Source organism: Halyomorpha halys, unplaced genomic scaffold, assembly GCF_000696795.3.
Source record: "Halyomorpha halys isolate HHAL.00 unplaced genomic scaffold, Hhal_1.1 Scaffold24.1, whole genome shotgun sequence".
NCBI classification, from domain to species: domain Eukaryota; kingdom Metazoa; phylum Arthropoda; class Insecta; order Hemiptera; family Pentatomidae; genus Halyomorpha; species Halyomorpha halys.
Window position 1 is genome coordinate 226,886 of NW_027107648.1, and position 15,742 is coordinate 242,627.

The 15,742-nt window shown below is 29.1% G+C and overlaps 1 protein-coding gene across 1 annotated transcript; it reads left to right on the forward strand.

The window, feature by feature from the left end:
* The first annotated feature begins 2,479 nt into the window (after positions 1 to 2,479).
* Positions 2,480 to 7,905, forward strand: ATPsyndelta (ATP synthase, delta subunit). Its single transcript, XM_014423764.2, has 4 exons — positions 2,480 to 2,616; positions 2,766 to 2,886; positions 4,850 to 5,017; positions 7,577 to 7,905. Exons 2-4 carry the CDS (start codon positions 2,767 to 2,769, stop codon positions 7,769 to 7,771), a joined length of 483 nt encoding a protein of 160 aa, XP_014279250.1. The 5' UTR covers positions 2,480 to 2,616; position 2,766; the 3' UTR covers positions 7,772 to 7,905.
* Positions 7,906 to 15,742: the final 7,837 nt, after the last annotated feature.

Consider the following 15,742-nt stretch of genomic DNA (forward strand, 5'->3'; position numbering starts at 1 on the left):
TGCCTACTCTACTGGCTTTCTTTATTGTTGTGTAGAGATGTCCTGATGGATTGCTTCGTGCAATATATCCTGCCCATCTTCTTCCATATTCTTCATATCATAAAATATGGACTGAAGTCTCTGCAAGCAGTTCCCCACGTGTTAAGTCTCTGATTCTAGATAGATCTTGTTACTGTACGGATGTCTTTCCTTTCAAATCAGTTGAATCTGCTTTTTAGGGTACCTGTTGCCCAATCCATATAATATATAATCTCCACATGTGAGCATCGAAATGCAAACACCAAAGTGCACGATGGGATCTCAAGGCTACTACCATATCAACCAAGAGTGGCAAGCGCCGGTCAGTTATCGCTGCAAAATAAAATATATGGACACATGTCTATGGTCCCATACCAATTATATGACATTCCGTCTCCTATTGTCTTAATCTCTGCGAAAAAGAATTATCTGGTTGTGCCTATAATTCTCCGAGGTGCCTGAAAAGAAGATGGCCTTGGGACCTTCTAATGTAAAAATGTTTCAGAGTGCTACCAATGGTTAGTTTCTCTGTATGTCTAAATCATACCATTATGATCTTACATCAAACTAACTAGATGTATAATTATGTATAGTTGTGAATGTCAATAAATAACTAAAAATATTCTTATTCTATGGAGTAACATATAGGACTAAGGAGTGAAAAAATGAAATTGAGTACCTAATCACTATATTATCAGAAAATATTTACTCAGTAGTGATCCGTCATAACTATTTGATCTTCACTACTTAACTATGACGATTTTCTACACAAAACAGCGTGAAATTCCAACAAAAAACTTCTCCTGCTTAAAAATTCATCAAGTATTTTCATGGTTTCACTATTAGCACTTATTTTATAATAATATAATCCAACATAGAACATAATATCCAATGCCATATACAAATATTATTTTGAACATGTTATATAAACAAACACCATATTTATGATGACCACCAGATTCACAGTGATGCTCAATACATTTTCACTAAGTCTACAAACTATAAAATTAAAGGTTCTCTCTTTAAGGAAAATTTTAATGATCCTAAAGAGAGAACCTTTATTTGTATTTTTCATAAAGCTAATGGAAATTTATTTAGCACCACTGTAAAGTAAACCATTGATATGTTTAATAAGGATTTAAAAGGACTGATAGAAACATTTAGTGCTTTTTTCTTTTGGGTAAATTAACTTAATCATTACTTATATGACTTGAAAAAAAAATATATGTATACCAAACTGATAAGTAGAGAACATTACATGAACTGCTATTTCATTTCATTTTGGTTTGGAGATGAAAATACCATCCCTCTATTTTTTAAAATGAAATTTAGGGTATAAAAGATAAATAATGCCCTGTTTAGTAATTTCACAAACAACTGTGCTCTGAACTACCACTGAACAATGAGAATCCCAATTGTTAAAGTTAAGGGGGTCCTAATAGTGACTATTGAAATAAAAAGAAATATTTGTCTTTCCATTGCCATCCTGGTCATTCTCTAGCCTTCTGAAAATTTCCATTGAAACTAGGGAGTGAGTGTTTAGGGAGATACAAAAAAATTTTTTTTTTCCATCTTTCCAATTAGCATTTTCATTAAGAAGTCCTGAAATACTGGGAAAGAAAGTAATATAAAAAAATTAAGTTCTATCAGAAATGATTTTGTTGAGGACTTGGGAGTTTCTCTTGCACATTATGGGTTTGGGAGATTCTCTTGCACATTATGGAAGCAATTGAAGAGCTTAAAGAAGAAAAAGTAGAAGAACGTGAGTTTTCCGCTGCTCCCTAAAATGTCCTGATCACATTTTAGTTCGACACTTTCCTTTATAAGGGTATATCACAGGACATTTTATGAATGGTATATAGTTTTGCTACTAAAGGAATTGGTACCATAGACTTGTAAAGTCTGAGCTTACTTTTGTGATTGGGCCAGGGAATGACGAGCATTATATATTTTATAGCTACATAACAATCAAAGACTAGAAGCTTAAAGTGAGAAGGAAATGTTTGTCTCAAGAACGATAATACTAGAAAAATAAAACCATTCGCACTCAGATGGTCGAACATTTTTAAAAAGCTCTTTAACTGAAATAGAATCAAAACTGGAATGACCCTTAGAGAATGTCAATTACCTTCTACCAAATCCTGCCCAAATACCTTTAAAACACGATCATCTTGTTAAATGTTACGCCATATCTTTCTAACAATGGTAAGATTTCGTGGAGTTTTTTGCTTTGTAGGAAATTCCAATTCAAATAGCAGCTAAATGATTTTTGAGAATGCGGTTCACTGTTTTTTTCTAGTTGACTGCAAAGGTTCATTATTGAAAATAATAAAACAAAAGAAAGTCCAGTGAGCTGTTTCTTTTCTATTAGAAAATGTATCTTCTAACCTAGTTTAAAAAAAAAAAATTGAAATCAGCATTGTCTCTGGAATGATCTAGTAGTTTCCTAACAGAATTGTACCTCTAAGATTGATTTCATATAGTTCTCACTTCTGCTACAGCGCTAGTGTTCCCCACAATTTTCTTCAGCTGTTAAGGTTTTGCCGATAAGACCTATTTTTTTCATCTTTGTCTTTTATAAAATTTCCACTTAGAAAAGTAAGTTGTTCATTTAAAATATGTTTGACTAAACAAATTTGTTCAAAAGGACTACTTACCTTAAGTTTTTAAGATCTATATTTTTCAAATTTAACCTCATTGTCTGATTTATAAAATTAAAGAGTTAAATATTCTCTATTATGTCCTAGAATGGCTTCTGTCGGCACAACCAGATCTGTTTTGAGGCTTCTTTCTTCTCAGCCTATTTTAAAACAAGCTGTTAGAGGCTATGCAGATGAGATGGCGTTCACATTTGCTGCAGCGAATAAAGTCAGCTCTTTTTTTCTTTTATGTTTATATGCTTAAATGTAAACATCTTCTTGTGATAAGAGTATCTTGAGTATCTTTGTTTCACAAAATATAAATTCAACTCGCTGAGTAATTAAAAGTTAAAAAGTATATTATGGTTTTCAAATTCTTCGAGGGATACATTTTGAGTTGACATGGTTTAAATTAGGAAAAACAGAATGTGCTGTCATATATTTTTTTCATTACGAGTTACATTTTATGAATTATTTTTTATTAGAAATATCTTTATTAACTGGTGATATACATTAGATAAGTATAAGTGGTCTATATTTATTAAGTTATTGCCATAAAAGACCGAAGATTATCAGTTTTAAGTTAAACAAAATTTAAGTTTTATATTTTCACTCTACTATGATAGAAGAGACATCAGATATGTTTAATTAAATAAATAGAAAAATGTCAATTCCTTTTGCTGCCATTTTAATAAGTTTTATCCAGTTCTAATCATTTAGAGCAAAAATCTAATTCTAATAAAATTAAATGATTTATTGTCAGAGGTTTGAGTTAAATTTATATGAAGTACCAATTAAGGAAATAATAATAATTTGTTTATAACAAGTTCGCATGAATTGTTGTATGCCAAATATTGTTATGATGAGTTTTATTATATGACTGACATATAACTTTTTTTTTTTTTGCTTTATTCTTTATGTAGCATCTCAACTATTCCTAAACCGTACATGTTATTTTAACTAAACAAATGGTATGATAACATGCTTTTATGGTTAACAACCTGAAATATAGAGTTTCACTATTCTGCCTGCTCACGTATTTTCTGTTTTATAGATTCATCAACTATGAATGAAATATAAGAGTATTTTGAGAAATGGACAAAGATATTTATAAATTGAAAATGAGAGGAATGAATCTTGTTTGGTGATACCAAGTAGAAAAATATTTGATCCAGGTCCGAAAATTCTTTATTCGGAACTAAAATCTAATAGAACGGCTTAAAATCTAATAGGTATTGATGTGATCAGATAAGGCTGAAAATCCGGAGCAGATATGATGGATGTTTTTCATAATGGAATTAAAGAAAAAAGTCCTCCAAAAAATTATTTATTATAATTTATATATTTTGATTTCTGTGAAAATTCTTATTTAAGGATTTCAAAGGATGCCTGAAATGATACAGATTTATGTTTTCCGAAAATAGATTTTGTTTTTTTCCTGTTTAACAGGAAGCATCTTTAAGATTTTATAATTTTTGATGAATTTAAGCACATTTAATACGATATATTTTTTCCTTTAAAAAGACAAATTGACTGGTATCGAATAATAATTAAATAAATTTAGAATAAGATACAAAACAATATTATTAAAAAACTGCTCAAATTATTTGTTAACATTTTTTTCTCGTCTCCCAAGACGAGGGATGATCCTTTGTACATGTTTTATATATTTTTCGACCTGGCATCACCAAGAAAATTTTCATTGAAATTGGTACTTCCGTATCCATTGTCTCCCTTTGTGAGTTAATCATTACTTTGATATCTCATTCAATTTAGTAATTTTGAGTTCCATTAGTCTAGATAAGATTCTGTTCAAATATACCTGTTAATCCGAGTCTTAAGTTTTTTTAAACTCTGTATGCGACTAAATTTTTTTTTATGTGTATTGTAACTATGTATATAATGAGTATGGACGTATCTTTTCTGTCACATCTGCCCATGGTAATGATGGGGGGTAACAAAGACAGACCAATGGAATGATTCTTTTTAGGGTTTTTATTCCTCTATATGGAACCTTTTTAACTTTCTAATGAATAAAAAGGGACACCCAATCTGTATCTTTAATTGGAATCACCAATGGATGCATCTTTACTTTTATGACTATTTATTCATATACTTATTTATATGGATTACATCTCTTATAATTTTATTAAAATTAAAGTTTAATAATGATGATAAATTTTGATTTATAGGTTTTCTATGCCAACTCTAATGTGAAGCAAGTTGATGTTCCCTCTTTCAGCGGAGCTTTTGGTATCCTTCCAAAGCACGTTCCAACTCTTGCTGTTTTGAAACCTGGCGTTGTTACTGTTTTTGAACAAGATGGTTCCTCTAAGAAAGTTTTTGTTTCTAGTGGAACAGTAAGTATTTTTTTCTCCCACTTTGCAATTAAAAAGCAAACTTTTCTTAAGGATAACTTAGCTAACATTTATTTAAAAAAAAAAAAAATATTTTGTGAATTTATATCAGTAAACTCAGTCTCCTACTATTTTTTATAAATGTTAATTACTAATAATTTTTATGATAATACTCAGTTATTTAACCTACCACTTAAAAATTTTCATTGCTTCAAAAAGATTTTATATCAACTTTAGTGAACAAAAAAGCATATTTGAATTCATTTTCTCATTCTATCCTCCATACCCAGCTGGTCATTCCTATTCTTTGAATGGTGGCTCTGCTTTTCAAAGCCACCACAACGGCTATACTTGTCTATTTTTGTATTTATCATTGGCATGTTTTGATTACCTAAGTCAATGGACCCCTTGAGGTGGACTACTAGAGCCTCATCAGTGGGCTGTAGGAAGGTCCAGCAGCACAAGTAAAATATTTTACAAATAAATAAAATCTTTAAAGCAATGTATATTGTAATATTCAAAAATTATTTTAAAATAAATAAAATGAATTTTAATAGTTTTTACTTATTCTCTTTTCTAAAATATAGTTTTGAAGATGACAAGGTTAAATGAAAATATTAAATTATCAAATAGATATGAGAATTTTTATTTTATTATATATAATATTATAGACTCTTAATCTCAGGGCGGGTGTCTAGGCAATCTTAACTTTAACTTTAAAAACACTTTTACAATTTTACTTAATTATATGTTGAGCAATAATAACCAATTTATGCTCTTCTTTAATGACTGATGTTTTTTTGATGGCTTCTATTTCACAAACTAACACTGTCTTTCAACAAAGCATTTGGTTCTCTAACAGCTTTCAAAACAAAATAAAAACTTGGCGATCCAAAGAAAGAAGTATCTTATTCTTCTCAGATGGCTCTTTTGATATCTTCTTTTTTAAGATATCCCACTGAGAAAGACAAAGGCTGTTCAGGACCTCCTGCATACAGGATGTGTCCTCCTCCCGTGTCTAAAACCAAAGTGAGGTAAACCAACCGTGATCTTTCTCTCAACCTTCAAAGTAAACATCGATTGTAGCACAACAGTTTTGAGTTTTTGCATGTGATTTTCGTTATGAACATTATTCTTTAACACTTATTTTTGACTTCATTTTTTTCTTAAATTTACTGTAACTACAATTATGATGGAAAGTTAAATAAAGTTTAAAATATTTGAGTCTGCTCAACATGGCCACGATTCAACGGACTTTAGGAGGACACGCCACCTTCTTCTTTGTTTTGATATAACGTATTTTTACTTCGTATTTGATTGATGAAAATTGGTTAGCTTGCTTTTTGGTTCAACAAAACAATACTGAAATCATATTTAACATTAATACACAAAAATAAAAACATACTAAAAATCATTTATATAAAAAAATAACTGTTTACTCAAAAAGAGGATATTATATATTGAATGAGAAAAGCTGATTACATTCGATGACTATAATTGATTAATTAAAGTTTCTTAAAAAGATGTAAGACTAATCTCTTGATGGAATTAATGAAGTATTTATTGATAAACCAAAACCCTGTTCATACTTTCCTTCTTTTTTTATGATTTAGGTATTATTTGTTAATGATTTCAACTATCTTTTGTTAAATTTGTGTGTGTATAATTCTCCTGATAACTTTTTTTTTCTGCCCCAGCTATAACGTAGATACTTCTATAATATGTGTGGTATTAGCAGAACTTTTAATTTCCGGCTTAGTTTCCTGGGAACTTCTGTAGTTTAGGAGCCATTGCTTTAAATCAATGAATCAGGATTAAGGATTAGAGTTTTTTTCAACTTGTCAGGTTCATTTTATAAATATATACCAATACATACTTTTATTGACTAAAAATGTTTTTTACATTAGGATTTTACTTTATTTTTATTTATTTTAGTGAAAATTCCTTCCTTTTTAATATTTTTATTTCAAACGTATTTTTCCTTCAACATTTCAGGGCTCTTCCTCCATCTTCAAGATGAACAATTTGAAATAATTTAACCGTCTTATAAAATAAACACCTTTGTTGAGGTTTGATGTTTCAAAGGTACATAAAATAAAAAAATTGAATTAAAATAAAAATCTTGCCACACACCCTCTACAGCTTTTCTCTAAGGCTATTGGTACGATTTGAATAAGATTTAAATTTTATTTTAATATGACTCCGAAGTCACAAATCACCCCAGTATGATTCTTGGAACACGATGTTACTGTCCGCCATTTTATTAAAAAGAAGTGGGCTGATTGGAAATTTCACATACCCATATTCTAGCTACTTATAAAAATGGAGAGTGACATGGAAAGTCATCATCAATATCTCATTATTTAATAATTCCTATTAAATCAATATATCTAAGCATATTACAAAAAAAAAAAATAATCCAAATAAATTTTTTAAAAACATTTTTGGATATATTACCACTCATAAATTATAAACCATTATGTAATAATTTTGTATTAAGTATTTTATACATATTGTTTTAAAGAAAATATTGTATTTATGCATCATATTGAATTATTTCAGGTTACAATAAATGAGGATTCGTCAGTGCAAGTATTGGCAGAAGAAGCCCACCCAGTCGAAGATTTGGATGCGTCCGCGGCCAGGGAGCAGCTCTCCAAAGCACAAGCAGATCTATCAAAGGCTGGAACTGAGCAGGAGAAGGCCGAAGCACTCATTGCTATTGAGGTTGCTGAAGCTCTTGTAGCGGCTGCTTAATTTGTTCGATCGCAGCGACTGCTGGGTTATTCTTCAAGCCCTAGTCGCCTCAATTTTGTAATATATTCATTAATAATGTATAGGTTGTTATAGATAATTTAAAAGAAAATTATAATTACTGGTGAATTTGTTTATTTATTGTACCTTTTATTTCTCACAGTTTTAAGAAAGATAATGTTTAAGATCAGACTTTGGGCCGCCCATAGCTCAGTTGTTAAGACACAGTCTTACCAATTTGATGTCTATTGGCGGTGCCAGTTCGAATCCGGCGTGGGACGCTGACTTTTTTCATTGCGTGGCGGTCCCACAAAATGAAGAACTTTGACCCCCAACCATGGTTAGGCAGTATAGGACTCCAATGGGAGTCTAGGCCAAAAAAAAAAAAAAGATCAGACTGCACAAGTAAGTTTTTATGAAGTGAAACCGTTAAGAAATCTTTTAATGAATATGATAAAGATGAAATGAAAATTGCATATAAAACTTCAAATAAACAACCCAATTTTCACTCTGCTTTAAGATATAATAGAGACAACCCTTATTTCAAATATGATTTATAAAATTGATTCCCTGCACTGTCCAAATTTCTATATTTTCTTTTTTATTTATTTATTTTATACTAGATCTGCCTGGTGGGCCTTACATGGTTGATATGACCGATACCTTATATTTTTTTTTTTAACAGTTGATTATGGGGGTATAGTCTCGTACAAAAGACATCCCTAACTATATACAATGTTATAATTAAAAGAAAAAAAAAAGATAAAGTAAATAGATAAGAATAATGCTTCTTAATAAAAGAGAAAAGTAAAATTAATAACAAAAAATAATGATATTTGTTGACTCAACAAAACAAAGAAATCCCCTCTTATGGTAAAAAAACAAAAGAAGTTAATTTGAAAAAGGGACAAGGAAAATTTCATATATCTATATGACTATCCAAAACCTTAACAATAGGGTGTACCAACATCATCGTGCACTGACTAAGTATAAAAATAAAAATAAAGGACAAAAATCAGTAAAAACTTTCCTAGCAAAACATTTACTTGAACTTATTATATTATCATATTTAAATTCATCTATCTAAATAAATCAGAAGTTATAAAATATTAATACTTTTGGAAGCCATATTAGATTGACCATTTAAGATGTTTTACTTTGGATATAAGATTTAGTTTCAATTATTCCAAAAATCCATTTATCATTCTTGAAATCTTCAATTTACATCATCTGGCTTATTCATTCTACCAGTTTTTTGTCTGGGAATAATTTTCATTGTTCAAAACAAACCTTTACTGATAAAAATAATTTTTTTAAAGGTAAATAAATATGCAAAGTTTTGTTAAAAACTCTGAATGACCCATGCTTAGGTTTACTTGTGAGATAAAATAGTAAATCTTCTGCAGGGAACTTAAACATAAATTTGGTTTTGACAACCCCCATATTTTACATTAAGGAAGTTCAGAACAAAAATTAAAATACGTGGAGGTGCTGTATATTTCAGAAAATTTAAATAGTGTAAATTTTAATACTGATTCCAAAGACCTCAGTAACAGACATATAGGCAAGACTTTTCTTATTTCAAATATCTACAACTTAAAAAAATAATAGCAGAAATCTTCTCTAGTGCTGAACGAAGCTAATTCAGAACACAGTATGTCCTTTTTTAAATTTTACAAATGATAAAGTCATGATTGACCGAAAGATTATTACAAGCTCAGACTAGACAAACATCCTGAAATTAAAAGTTAATTATGGTCCTTCTTGTGGAGTTCCAGAAACTGGAAGCCAGGAAAATGGATACTGAACTCCTCAGCTTCATTTCAAGGCAAGAGTCAGAAATCTTTCCTCTTGTATTGGTAAAATGGCCGAAGAACAAGCTACTTGTCACCCACCGGCACGTTAATATTCAGAAACTAATAGTCAAACTTCTGCAGAGGAGAAATCATATGTTATGTATAGGTATATTTTGTGGATATGGTGGATTGTGAATAAGATATGTAGACATTCTTTCATTTAGTGAGACAGTAAAGAAAGCAACAATAGTTGACATTACAATAAGATATAAAATGAATAATTAAATCAGGGTGCCAAAAAAAAAAAGCAAGGAAAAAATGCATATCTTAATTGGTACCTTGCTAGGAAAAATTTAGTGAAGATTCAGGTTAAAGGGAATATTTAGTGAAGAGGCTTTGGCTTAGTAGTATGTGAACCATTCCTCTCTTCTTCATTTTGTGAATTCTAAAAGTAAAAAGATTTCTGATACTTATCCCTTCTATCTCTCTCTTCTTTTCTTTTTTGAAATTATCTATTTAGATTTATTAGTATGAAATGAAAAAATAATTTTATTATGGACATATGTCCCCTAAGAATAAATACATGGATACATCATACATTAAGATTTTTATCTGGCAAGCATTATAAGTTTTCAGTATGTAAAATGAAATTACATTGGGATATTGGCTTAACTACTGTTTATAATGTTAATCAATATATGCCTATTTATTTGATTACAAAGATGTGGAGGTTTGGTTATTCAATAAGTGAAGGAATAGGTTTTGTTTAAAGGAAAGAATGGATGAGGACTGGCGAATGAAGATGGGAAGAGAATTCCAAAAGGAGGTTGGAAATATGACAAAGGAGTTGCTAAAGAAGGCGGTTCTATAGGAGGGCATTTATAAATCAGTCGGTTGGGATCTGGTGTTTAATGTGTGGATGGATGAACGAAGAGTGAGGAGATCAAGGATATAGGTAGGTTTTTTGATTTTAAGAACTTGGAATAGGAAAATACCAAGGTGTTGCCTTCGAGAGGTTGGATAGAGCTACTTCAACTCGCTATACCTGCGGAAGACTTGAGAGTACCTTGGGAACCCAAAGATAAATCTCACAAAGTAATTCGTGAGTTAATTAATTAGTATTAATAATAAGTAATAAGTATATATTAATAAAAAGTAATAAATAATAAATTCATGAGCTAATAAATTAGCAAATCAACATAGTTGAGCAGTATCTCGGGAATTTGAGTTCCTCTTATATTAAGTTTATAAGTTTAATATCATATTTAAATTCATCTACTTAAATGAATCATAAGTTATAAAATATTAATACTTTTGAAAGCCATATTAGATTGACCACTAAGAATGTTTTACTTCGGATATAAGATTTAGTTTCAATTATTTCCAAAATCCCTTCATCATTTTTGAAATCTTTAAATTACATCATCTAGCATATTAAATCTACCAATTTTTTGCCTGAGAATAATTTTTACTGTATAAAACAAATCTTTATTGATAAAAATAATTTTTTTAAAGTTAAACAAAAGTGTAAAGTTTTGTTAAAAACTCTGAGTGGCACATCTTTAGGTTTACTTGTGAGATACAATGGTAATCTTCTGCAGGGAATAAAGTTAGAAAATAATTTAGCTGAAAACATTAACTGAATGTGGTCTGTTATGCCGGATCTACACGTTTGCTCCTTGCCCCAAATCCAAGACTTGTATGAATACTTGATAACAAAGGAACCAACAAACATTGGTATCCACACAATTGTGTGTTCTTTTGACTTTTTTCGACTATTAAATTTGATTTAAATTATCGAAATGAACACAATCAAGGCGAATGAAATGGCCATAATAGGTCAAATGAAAGGAAACGTAAATATCAGCAAAGTTGGTGGTAGATGATAAAAGTTCATAGAAATGGCACTACATAACTTATGTATAAATTCAACCTTGGTTCTTGGACGTTTATTAGAAACTTGTTAATTTTATTATTTAAACATATAATGTCTTTATAAATGCATATTAGTGCTATGTTAAATAGAAATTAATTATAATTATTAATTAGGTAAAGTTAATTAACAAGATTTGGAGCAATGTATTTACACCAAATCGAAATAATTTTAAAATGCGTATTTTTAAACTAGAGTTAATTATTAAATCTGAAGGTTGGGAAAATTCTTCAATTCCTTAAAACTCGAAGATCACAAATATTTATTTTTTATTTATTACCTTTTGGCAGTTCTAAAACAATGACAGCTAAACACAAACATAGCACAAGCAGCCTCTTATCTGTGCCCAAGAACCGAACACAAATTCAGGTCAACTTGTCCCAATCAATCCAAATATCCAATATACATGCTTGTGCATGCACAAAGTTGTGATAGTTTGGCAAACTTGTAGAAGCACCTTTGAAATAGAGAAAATTGATTATCCTAATGTTTGAAATAAATAAAGATGTTAATGACATTCTTTAAGTATACTTAATATTTATTCTAATGACTTTAACTGATTAAAGAAGAAGCAACACCTAAAAGTTTGGTTGACATTTCAACTTTGGAGAATCCATACATTAGAATTGAGGGTTACTGCAAAAAAAAAAAAAACAGAAACATCTCCAGTGTAAGGTTCCAGTTAATTAGAACAATACTGTTTTCTTTAAATATTTCTCAGACAGCTTTATAGGCCATCAGTTAAAAATTTCTTATTAATGTTAAATGACTTTTCCATGAAAATAAAACAACATAAGAACAAAACTCATTCTTATCCAAAATCAGTTATCTGAAAGGTAAATGAACTTTCTTATGATTTCAAGCATAGATATTAAAAGTTCTTTTTAGGTGGTTAAACAACGCAGCTCATACAGATGGATGGGAACAATAATTCAAGAATAGTAGTGTTTTATGTTGATAAAATTAGTTATTTAACTTCTCACTAGGTGATACTCGTATTTAAGGTATCAATTTTTTTTAGTACAAGGCTCTTTCTACTATAATTTTATAATTATAATTATAATTATAAAATTATTGTATTGAAAAGTCTGTGTTATTTTATATTTTAATGTATACATTTTTTTGTGAATTCTGATACAGAAAAAGGTAGTGGCAATATACTAATATCCATAAAAGCAAGAAATATGTATATAAAAAGAAATTTTTTTTTTGTAATTAGTATTTTTTTTTTACTTTCTTCTATATTGATTTGTACCATTATTACACTTCTTTTACCCAACAGCCCTGAAGTCACATGAACATTACCAAAATAGCATGCTGCAGAAGATCTATAGGGGACTTCACTAGAGGAATGAAACATGACACACATCCAACACGAACTACAACTGGAAACAGTATAGCAGCTCATTACATGAAGGCACATTAAGTTTTTTAACAACCTTTCCACTTCCTTTAACCCTCTATTCCGCTCACTCACCCCATCCTCCTTCCTGCATAGTGGCAGGAGAGGAAGGGCCCCAGAAACTCTAACAACATTACCCTCCCTAAAGTTCTTTCTTCTCTCTCCTTTTCCTCCCACCCTCTTCTTCTCTTCTTATTATTTTTACTTTTATTTTGTTTTATTATTTATCTGTTCACATCTAATCATCTCGCAGAGGCCACTCACCTCCATATATTATAGTAAGAGTTTCACTGAACAAGCATCTCAACACATTATATAAATATTTCACTAAGACCTTCAAATACCCACGGTAGAAAAAGGTAGTATTAAATTTGAATTATGTTTCTCCTTCACAGAATACATTTACAAATTCATGTCTATTTTTTGTTTTAGTGGGATCAGAAAAAAAAAGTTACTGATTTGTAACATCTAATCCTGCATATTCTACAAATGAAAATCATTCTATAAAAGAAAATAATTGACTCATTGTTTGTGTTAGAGACAGTTTCAACCCTTAAATGCCCAGTTTGGTCATTATAACCTGACAAAATGACATAATGGCTTTTCTACTGTTGAGCTTATAGTTTTTGTTTATTTCAAATTCTATTATGATTTGTAACAATTATCTATTCTGCATATTTTACTCATGGAAATCCTTGTGTATACAAGAAAACAATTGACTAATTATTTGCATTAAAGACAATTTTAACCATTAACTGCCTAGTTGGGTCATTGTGACCTGACTCAAACTGGCAAAATGGTCTGAGGTGAGTGTATAAGGATTAACTGAAAAAATTGAGGTGTAATGGCTTTTCAACAGTTGAGTTTATAAGGAGGTGAAAATAGTTGACCGTAGATTAAGGGTGAAGATGGTAGATGGTGCGGTCAGCAAAAAATTCATATATATTCAAAACTTATTTATTTGGTCTGATGTTTTGACCTGAACTTTGGGGCTGAAAAAACAAAATGAGATAACAACCTTAAGAGACAAAAAAATATAAAGAAAATAATAAACAAACTCGAAAATATACATAACAATAAATTAAGTACATAGTAGTGGATTGATATTAATAGAAGATAATATATAATATTGTAGAGGTAAGAATTATACGGAATAAATGACAGAACTAATTTTTTTAAAAAGACAGTAGTCAAGTAAATATAGAAATAAACATAATTAAAGGTGCAGTAGAAAATTTAAATGATAAGTTATAGAATAGACTTAAAAATAGAAAAAAAATGTAATAATTGTCTAAAAATAATAAAAAACAATAAAAAAAACACAATGAAATGATATATATGATATAAAGAGTAAGAAAGAATACGGGATATATATGGTTAAAAGATACACATTAGTATAGATGAGTAAAACTTAATTAGCAAAAAAAGTTTTTGTCCATTTCAAATATTCAAACACTTAAAACTTTTTTTGTAATTAGTATTGTTTCTTACTTTCTTCTTTTATAATTTGTAACAATTATCTATATTGCATATTCTACATATGAAAAGCATGATATAAGAAAACACTTTTATGTGAATGTGAAGATGATTCTACCAAATTACCTAGAATATAATATATATTTGTTTCTTTTTAAGTTTCAAAACTATAAAATGATGGCTTTAATATTATGCTTGCATTATAGCAACAATTAATATATATATACCTGAAGACCGGTAATAAATAAAGAATATATAATTTTGAATATGATAGAGATAATAGGTGCTGCTCTCTGTATCAGACAATTCCAAACTCTCAGATTGTTTTGAAATACTTTTCTTCTTTATTAGCTTTTGTTTCCTCTCTCATATTTCATTAAACATTTAATTTTAATATTATATTTTATTAGATGGATTCACAATACTTTTCTTGAGAAACCAACTCAGCTTAGGTTTTCTTTAAAACCGCATAGGTGAATTTTATGTTACTTTTTCCTCTTTGTAAAAATATTTGAAGAATAAAATTATTATTGCTTTTTCATAGTAAATTCTGAAATTCAAAACTATTATCCTTTAGTTGTATGGGTACATTTAATACATTAAGATCTTCTTGTTTTGTGGTTTTCTATTTTTTGTCACCTATTTATCTTTTTTGATTCATTGTTCCTGTTTTTGTTGTGAATAAACTATATCTATTTTTAAACTCAAAAAGATATATAAATTTTCAGCTGAATGTTTCTTTACATGGATTTAGGTAGGAATATCTAAATTTTTGGACTCTTCCAAATGTATTTTTAAAGACAATGTCAAATATATAAAATAATTTATAAAAAAATAAATTTATGCAAAGAAATTTCACACAGAAAATTGTAGTTTGTTTCATTGTTATAATTAATAACATAGCAATTAAAGTACTATATTGTCTGTTGCAAGGAAACATTTATAATTATGATAGTAAAAATAACATTTAAATTTTCTTTTTATTAGTGTATTTTAAATAGATTTAATCACCTTATTAGTGTCTAGCATGTTTTTAATTCTATACCATTTACTGTTTTAAAAATAAAATAAACATATTTTTTGGAAGCAGATATACAGTCAACTTTGCATATAAATTGTATTGATAGTTTAACTAATTTCTAGATAATTTAACAATAAGTTTTATTCTGAAGTGTATGAAGTCAGTTTATTTTTACTTTATTTTACATCAACAACAATGATGAAAGTCAGTAGAGAATCAGGGCTTGCAATAAATTAATATTATTAAATAATATTTGATGAAGATAATTGACCGTATGAAGTAGATTGTAGGAAGATAGTCTGGGTGGCGGTCAATAAAGCTATCAAAATAGTAGAAGAAAACTATT